We start from the raw sequence: 9131 nt of genomic DNA on the forward strand, positions 1-9131 counted from the left end.
TCTAAATTAGCTGTTACCACTCAAGAAAGAGATCTCGGAGTCATTGTGGATACTTCTCTGAAAACATCCACTCAATGTGCAGCAGCAATCAAAAAAGATAACAGAATGTTGGGAATCATTAGGAAAGGGATAGATCATAAAACAGAAAATATCATATTCCCTCTGTATAAATCCATGGTAATCCCACATCTCGAATACTGCATGGAGATGTGGTCGCCCCATCTCAAAAAAGCTATATTGTAATTGGAAAAGGTTTGGAAAAGGGCAACAAAAATGATTAGTGATATGGAACAGCTTCCATATGAGGAGAGATTAATAAGATTGGGACTTTTCAGCTTGGAAAAGAGACAACTAAGGGGGGATATAATAGAGGTCTATAAAATAATGATGGGTTTGGAGAAAGTAAATAAGGAAGTGTTATTTACTCCTTCTCATAACATAAGAACTAGGGGTCACCAAATGAAATTAATAGGCAGTACATTTAAAACAAACAAAAGGACGTATTTCTTCACACAACGCACAGTCAACCTGTGGAACTCCTTGCCAGATGATGTTGTGAAGGCCAAGACTATAAGAGGGTTCAAAAAAGAACTAGATACATTTATGGAGGATCGGTCCATCAATGGCTATTAGCCAGGATGGGCATGGATGGTAGCCCTAGATTCTGTTTGCCAGAATCTGGGAATGGGCGACGGGATGGTTCACTTGATGATTAACTGTTCTGTTCATTCCTCCTGGGCACCTGGCATTGGCCACTGTCGAAAGACAAGATACTGGGCTAGATGGACCTTTGGTGTGACCCAGTATGCTGTTGTTATGATAGAAGGAGGTTTAGGTTCTCCTGTTATTGTAGCTATAACACCAATGCTTGGTTAGAGCTCCCTGGTAGAGAGATGCCAAACCCTCCCTAATTTTCCACAATCCTCCTGATTTTTACATGTAATTATGAAATTATTAATTCAGGTGCAAATCTACTAATTTTGCGTGTGTGTATGTCTGTCTGTCTGTCTCACTCACCACCACCGGGATCTGACAAACACAGCAAATAGTGCTGTGGCACCAGGGAGGGCATTCTTCTCCACCACCCCTCTGGCAATACGTACACTGCGTAGTGTGCCTCTGATATAGGGTGACCAGACATCCCGATAAAATCGGGACCGTTCTGATTTTTAGTTGTTTGTCCTGTGTCCCGACCGATCTATGGTCGGGACGCAATTTGTCCTGATATTTCACTCCGACGGCAGCACTCGGCTTTTTTTTTTTTTTTTCCCCCCAGGTATCTCACAGCCCATGGGCATAGACAGGAAAAAGAGGCGCCGACTCCAGGGTTGGAGCACCCACGGGGAAAAATTAGCAGGTGCTTAGCACACACCGGCAGCCAAGCTCCCCCCCACCCCCTCCTTGCTTCCTTCTCCCCCGAACGTGCTGCGTCCCCACTCCTCCCCCTCCCTCCCAGTGCTTCCCGCTGCCTAACAGCACTTTGGACTTTCTGGGAGGAAGGGGAAGGAGCGGGATGCGTCATTCTTAGGGGAGGAGGTGGAGAAGAGGCGGGGCAGGGTGGGGACTTGGGGGAAGGAGTGGAATGGGGGTGGGGCAATGGCGGTGCAGGGGCGGGGGAAGAGGCAGGGAAGGGGCGTGGCCGGGGGGGTGTCAAGTACACACCGTACTAAGGGGAAGTTGGTGCCTATGGGGAGAGGGAGAGTTCCCAGTTTCTGCAGGAAGAGGGGAGAGAGAGGTCCAAGCGAACTCCCCAATTCCTTCCTAATTATTTTCACAAACATCCCTAAAAGTCTCAGAACCAGGTTGGCATCTCTGCTTGGTATATGCTAGTAGAATTTTCTCAGGATTGATTTGCAATAATTTGCATGTTTTTTGACAGACGCATAGCTTTCCAAGCAGTCTCCTTCCTTTTGCACACAAACAGACAGATCTAATTACTAGCCAGCATGAAAATTCAGCTGTATTAAAGAGGTACGGGGTAGCAAGAGAAAGTATGGACTTGTCTGACATTCACGTAATCCTTTCTTATTTCTGTTTTGAGAGAGGCAGGATGAATAGTCGCGTGTGGTCATTATGGATTCTAGTATAACAACATTTTCTGCCTTTTTTTTTTCTTGAGAGCATTAAATGGTCAATTTTAAGTATTTTCAAACAGGTTCAAACTACTAGTTTTAATTTGTAATTAGCACTGTTTTGCTGTTGGCTTGATATGTTTTGAAGAAATGCATCTGTAAGGTTGCTCAAGGCTGTCTGATTCTGTTTTCTTGATATTCAGAGGGATATAGTACTCAACATTTCCAGGGAAAAAGCAACTACAATTAAATGACTAACCATTTCCTTAAAGTGCTACCAGAGTTTAAGCTTTTTGGACCCGAAGCCTGGAGGAAGAAAAACTTGCCACGTTGCTCTTAGTAAAGCAGCTGCCTACTGGTTATAGGAGTGGAATTTTTTTTAAGTGCATTTTTGGGGGACAAGTCAGTAAGGCAGTTATGTGATGTAACCATGTTGACTGCAGATATAATTTTACATTCTGCATATTTAATTATACTGTAATTGTGCTAATAGTATTTTTTTTCTCTCACTAGGACTCTGCCCAGGAGAGTGTCATTACACGAGACATTCATCGAACATTTCCAGCACATGACTATTTCAAAGACACAGGAGGAGACGGGCAGGAATCGCTATACAAGATATGTAAGGTGTGGACAGTTTTTTTCTGTTTAAAAAAAAAAAAAGTTGTTTGAGATTTTTGCTGTGATTTTACTCCCTTGTAACTTTGGTCTGGTTCAAATTAGTGGTCAGTAAGATCTTAAAACTTATTTTGAATTAGAGATGTAATTTTCAGTGTTCTTCAGGATTAGACCTACTAAAGTAGATCTTGTAACTTCATATTCTGTATCTCCTCAAGTGAGACTGTGGGAATATTACGATCTCAAGTCAGCTTTGCTGATGGGCAGTACAATCTCACAGGTCTGTTGCAGTAGAGGCACAGGGCAATTGAGCTTTGTCACTTGGTCTGCAGAAGAGAGCTGCCAGGGCAGTATGAGCCTCCAGAGCCAGTTCTGCAGTGACAGTAGCAAAGAGCCTCCCTGCAGCAGCTACTTAGAGAGTAGGGCATCTGACTCCCACAAATAACATTTAACTCTTACGTAGCACTTTCACTCATAGATCTCAAAGCACCTGATGGAGAAGGGTATCATCAGCCCCAATTTATAGATGAAGAAGCTGAGGCACTAAGTGAAGTAACTTGTTCCCAGGCACAAAACACGGACCTGTCACAGTGGAGAGATCCAAAGTGGGGCATCACAGCTAGAGCAGTTATGTTCTTCCACCATTGTAATTTTCAGCCAGGGGTGGAAAATAAGATTAGATTTTCTTTTCTTTTTGTCATCATGAATTATTTTGGTGAAGCTGTGGGATTATTAGTTATGCTGAGTTATATCTCATCAAATTGCTTCTTGCAAGTTTATGTATCCTATTGCAAACTGACATGTTTGCCCTAAAATAGTCAGTTACTGGCTATCCTATGACTTTCAACATGCAATTTGAGCTGATACACAGGGGTGTGCAAACTTTTTGGCCTGAGGGCCACATAGGATGACCAAACAGCAAATGTGAAAAATCGGAGCCTATATAAGAAAAAGACCCAAAAATCGGGACTGTCCCTATAAAATCGGGACATCTCGTCATCCTAGGGCCACATCTGGGAATAGAAATTGTATGGCAGGCCATGAATGCTCACAAAATTGGGGTTGAGGTACAGGAGGGGGTGAGGGCTCTGGTTGGGGGTGCAGGCTCCAGGGTGGGGCCAGAAATGAGGAGTTCAGGGTATGGGGGGGGTGGAGACTGGGGCAGGAGAGTGGGGTGTAGGGCTCTGGCGGGGTGCAGGCTCTGTAGTGGGACTGGGGATGAGGAGTTTGGGGTGTAGGAGGGTGCTCCGGTCTGGGATGCAGGCTGTGGGCGGCGCTTACCTCAAGCGGCTCCCGGAAGCAGCGGCGTGTCCCTTCTCTGGCTCCATTGGCTGCGGTTCCTGGCCAATGGGAGCTGCGGGGGCGGTGCTTGGAGTGGGGGTAGCATGCAGAGTGGAGGCCCCCGGATGCCCCTAAGCGTAGGAGCTGGAGGGGGGGCCATCCCGCTGCCTCCGGGAGCTGCGTGGTGGGGCCCCCGAGCCTGCTCTCCAGCTGGCGTGGGGCAAGCCCCAGACTCCGCTCCCCGGCAGGAGCTCGAGGGCCAGATTAAAATGGCTGGTGGGCTGGATTTAGCCCGCGGGCCATAGTTTGCCCACCACTGTGATACACAGTAAAAAAAACTTCAGAGATCTGATTTAATGTAACCGAGTGTAACCAGTACAAAGGTCTTTCCCTTTACCCTTTACAATATTTGATTTTATCCAGTTATCAAAAACTGGGGGCTCGTATCTGCCTCTTTCACAGGTTTGCAAAGAGAGCAAGAGAGCTATGATTCTGCTGCATGGGGAACAGGCCAAAGAGAGGTCATGCAGAGAGTGCTGCATTCTTTGGCAGTTCTCTCCAGGACAGGTCAGAGTGGAGTTGCATGTGGGCCTAGATGGGGTGGCTGGATAACCAGTAGATTTACAAACTTTATGGATCCACTTGCTAAAACTTCACTGTTTATGAGAAATGTAGTGGCTGTGCAGGTGTTCTGTGGGTTGGAGAGGAGGATTCCATCCCCCAAATATTTATATAAGTCACTTGTCTAAAGCCAGTTTGAGCAGGTGACAAATTTCACACACACTTCATATTTTTACACCCCAAGAGATCTTAAATTTCTGCTTTAAACAATATATACCTATTCTGGTAGGCAGCCAGAAGTGTGTTAATTGTGTCTCCCTTCTTTTATAAGGATGGGGTGGGGGGAAGTAGTTACAACCTGTGCCCCCAAAAAGACTTTTGCTGGGGTGGCATCACTGGGGGACCTCTGACATAGTGATCCATGCTCCTAAAGACGGGGCTTGCACCTTTTCCTAGGGACCCCTTTTGCAAGGGAGTGGGGGTTGCATCCAGTATTCCCTTCTATTTTTTTTGGTGTGCAGAATGAATAACTGCCTAGGCACTGCCTCTGCCACTCCCCTTCCCTCTCCCTGTTACTTGTCTCGTCCTCCACTCCATTACTAAACAGAAATGGTAGAATTGTCTATTATAATGCAGGAAGGCATAAGTGTTCAATTAATATTTCTGTTCTATATTTGGGAAATAGCTGGATGATATATTGAAATTTATATAATGATGGCGATATTCTTTCTATTCCAACAGTAATCTAGTAAGATGTTAAACATCAGCTACTAAATTTAGACATTTTAAAATCAGCAAGTCCAGATAATTTGCATTCAAGAGTTTAAAATGTGTTGGCCAAGGAGCTCACTGAAATGTTAATATTGTTTTTCAATGAGTCTTGGGACAGTTCCAAAGAACTAGAAGAAAGCTAATATGCCGCTATTTAAAAAGGATAAACAGGATGACCTGGGTTATTAAATGTCTGTCAGCCTGAAATTAATCTTGGGAAAAATGATGAAACTACTGATACAGAACTCAATTAATAATTAAAGAAGAGTAACATATTAATGCCAATCAACACGGTTTTGTGGAAAATAGATCTTGTATAACTTTTTTTGGATGAGATTATAAATTTGGTTGATAAAAAGGGAATAGTATTAGACTTCAGTAAGGTATTTGACTTGGTACCACACAACATTATAATGAAGAAACTAGAACAATGCACAAAAAACTCCAGCATATCTCAAATGGATTAAATATGGCTAAGTGATAGGTCTCAACATGTGATTGTAAATGGGGACTCATCATCAGTGTTTCTAGTGGGGTCCTGCAGTGATTAGTTCTTGGCCTCATAGGCGCCGACTTCCCGTTTTCCTGGTGGGTGCTCAACCTGCCCCTGGCCCCACCTCTGCACTGCCCCCATTCAACCCCTTCCCCAAAGTCCCCGCCCCTTTCCTGCCCACATTCCACCCTTCCCCCAAGTCCCCACCCCTGCCTCGCCTCTTCTCCGCCTCCTCCCCTGAGTGTGCCGCATCCCCGCTCCTCCCTGTTCCTCCTGGAACGTCCGAAGCGCCGCCAAACAGCTGTTAGGTGGTGGGAAGCGCTGGGAGGGAAGGTGAGGAGTGGGGACGTGGTGTGCTGGGGCCGGGGGAGGGCGAGGAGGGGGGAGCATGGCTGCCTGTGGGTGCGGAGCATCCACTAATTTTTCCCCAGGGGTGCTCCAGCCCCAGAGCACCCCCCGGAGTTGGCGCCTATGCTTGGCCCAATGCTATTTAATGTTTTTATTAGGGCTGTTGCGATTAATCACAATGTTTAACAATAATAGAATACCATTTATTTAAATAGTTTGGGATGTTTTCTATGTTTTCAAATATATTTATTTCAATTACAACACAGAATACAAAGTGTACAGTGCTCACTTTATGTTTATTTTTGAATACAAGTATTTGCACTGTAAAAAAAACAAAAGAAATAGTATTTTTCAATTCATGTAATATAAGCACTGTGGTCCAATCTCTTTTATCGTGAAAGTTGAACTTACAAATGTAGAATTATGTAAAAAAAAAAATAATGCATTCAAAAATTAAACAATGGAAAATTTTAGAGCCTGCAAGTCCACACAGTCCTACTTCTTGTTCAGACAATCGCTCAGACAAACAAGTTTGTTTACATTTTCAAGAGATAATTCTGTCCACTTCTTGTTTACAATGAGAACAAGCGTTCTCTTTGCACTGTTGTAGCCGGGTCGCAAGATATTTACATGCCAGATGCGCTAAAGATTCCTGTCTCTCTCCATGCTTCGACCACCATTGCAGGACACATGCGTCCATGCTGATGGACTTCCCCAAGGAGTTCAGTCACTAATTTAATTAATGAATTATTTTTTTAACGAGCGTCATCAGCATGGAAGCATGTCCCCTGGAATGGTGGCCGAAGCATGAAGGGGCATATGTTTAGCATACCTGGCATGTAAATATCTTGCAATGCTGGCTACAAAAGTGCTATGCAAATGCCTGTTCTCGCTTTCTGGTGACATTATAAATAAGAAGAGGGCAGCATTATCTCCCATAAATGTAAACAAACTTGTTTGTCTTAGCAATTGGCTGAACAATAAGTAGGAGTCAGTGGACTTGTAGGCTCTGAAGTTTTACGTTGTTTTGTTTTTGAGTGCAGTTATATAACCAAAAAAAAAATCTATATTTGTAAATTGCAATTTCATGACAGAGATTGCACTACAGTACTTTTATGAGGAGAATTGAAAAACATTATTTCTTTTGTTTATCATTTTTACAGTGCAAATATTTGTAATAAAAATACTTTGATTTCAATTATAACACAAAATACTATATATATGAAAATGAAAATCCAAAATATTTAATAAATTTCAATTGGTATGCTATTGTTTAACAATGCAATTAAAACGGCTATTAATCATGATTAATTTTTTTAATCGCAATAAATTTTTTAGTTAATCGCGTGAGTTAACTGTGATTAATCGACAGCCCTAGTTTTTATCAATGATCTGGAAGAAAACACAAAATCATTACTTACTAAGTTTTCAGATGACACAAAGATTGGAGTGGTAAATAATAAAGAGGACAGGTCACTGATTGAGTGTGATCTGGATTGCTTGGTAAGCTGGGTGCATGCAAATATGCATTTCAGTATAGCCAAATTCATACATCTAAGAAAAAAGAATGCAGACTGTACTTACAGGATGCAGTATTTTATCCTGGGAAGCAGAGACTCTGACAAACTCTTGGTGGATGATCAGCTGAACATGCGCTCCCAGTGTGATGCTGTGGTCAAAGGGCTAGTGTGATGTTTAGATGTATAATTGGGAAAATTGAGTAGGAGTATAGAATTTATATATTAGATCTGTATTTGGCACCAGTGTTATCGCTACTGGAATACTGTGTCTAGTTCTGGTGTCCACAATTCAAGGAAGATGTTGATAAAGTGGAGAGGGTTCAGAGAAGAGTCACAAGAATGATAAAAGGAATGGAAAACATGCCTTCCAGTAATAGTCTCAAGGAGCTCAGTTTATTTAACTTATCAAAAAGAAGGTTAAGGGGTGACTTGATCAGTCTATACATACCTATATGGGGAACAGAAATTTGATAGTACAAGGCTCTTCAAGCTAGTGAAGGTATAACAAGAGCAAATGTATGGAAGTTGAAGCTAGACAAATTTAGACTGAAAATAAGGCATACATTTTTAACAGTGAAGGTAATTAATCACTGGAACAACTTACCAAGGGTTGTCGTGGATTCTCCATCACTGGCCATTTTAAAATCAAGATTGGATGTTTTGCTAAAAGATCTACTGTAATTCAAACAGGAGTTAATTCAGGGAAGTCCTATGGCCTGTGCTGTGCAGGAGATCACACTAGATGATATTGGTATAGACTGATACAGCTTGTTCAGGAAGGACAGTTCGGGAAGAGGTGTTGCCTTGTATGTTAAAGATGTATTCACTTGCACCAAGATTGAGACAGAAGTGTAAGGCAGATCGTTTGAAAGTCTCTGCGTAAGGATACAAGTGGTATAGAACAAGGGTGATATCATGGTAGGGGTTTCTAATAGACCACCTAACCAGGAAGAAGACATGGATGAGACTTTTTTTAAACAACTAACAAAATCATTCAAAATACAGGACTTGATGATGATGGGGGACTTCAACTATCTAGACAACTGCAGCAGGGTACAGATTATCCAACTAGTTCTTGGAATGCATTGGAGACAACTTCTTGTACAGAAAGTGGAGAAAGCCACTAGGGCAGGGGCTACTCTGGATTTAATTCTGACAAACAAGGAGGAACTAGTTGAGAATCTGAAGGTGGAAGGCAGCTTGGGTGAAAGCGATCACGAAATGATTGAGTTCTTGATTTTAAGCAACAGTAGGAGGGAAAACAGCAGAATAAAGACAGTGGACTTTAAGAAGGCAGACTTCAGCAAACTCAGAGAATTGGTAGTTAAGGTCCTGTGCAGGGCCGGCTCCAGGCACCAGCCCACCAAGCACGTGCTTGGGGCAGCACCTTGGGGCGGGGCAGTGCTCGGGGGGGGTGTGGCTTATGTATTTATGTATTTATTTATTTATTTGGTTCGTAGGGGCAGC

General features: G+C 43.0%; 1 protein-coding gene across 4 annotated transcripts in view; it reads left to right on the plus strand.

Moving 5' to 3' along the window:
* The window catches only part of RABGAP1L (RAB GTPase activating protein 1 like), a 544030-nt gene that overhangs the window by 352449 nt on the left and 182450 nt on the right, over positions 1-9131 (plus strand). For all 4 annotated transcript variants that reach the window (XM_034779149.1, XM_034779151.1, XM_034779152.1 and 1 more), the window contains exon 14: positions 2586-2699. In XM_034779149.1, coding sequence (XP_034635040.1) covers positions 2586-2699 — 114 coding nt within the window. The remainder of the gene's footprint in view (positions 1-2585; positions 2700-9131) is intronic.

This window comes from Trachemys scripta, chromosome 8, assembly GCF_013100865.1.
Source record: "Trachemys scripta elegans isolate TJP31775 chromosome 8, CAS_Tse_1.0, whole genome shotgun sequence".
Lineage (NCBI taxonomy): Eukaryota > Metazoa > Chordata > Testudines > Emydidae > Trachemys > Trachemys scripta.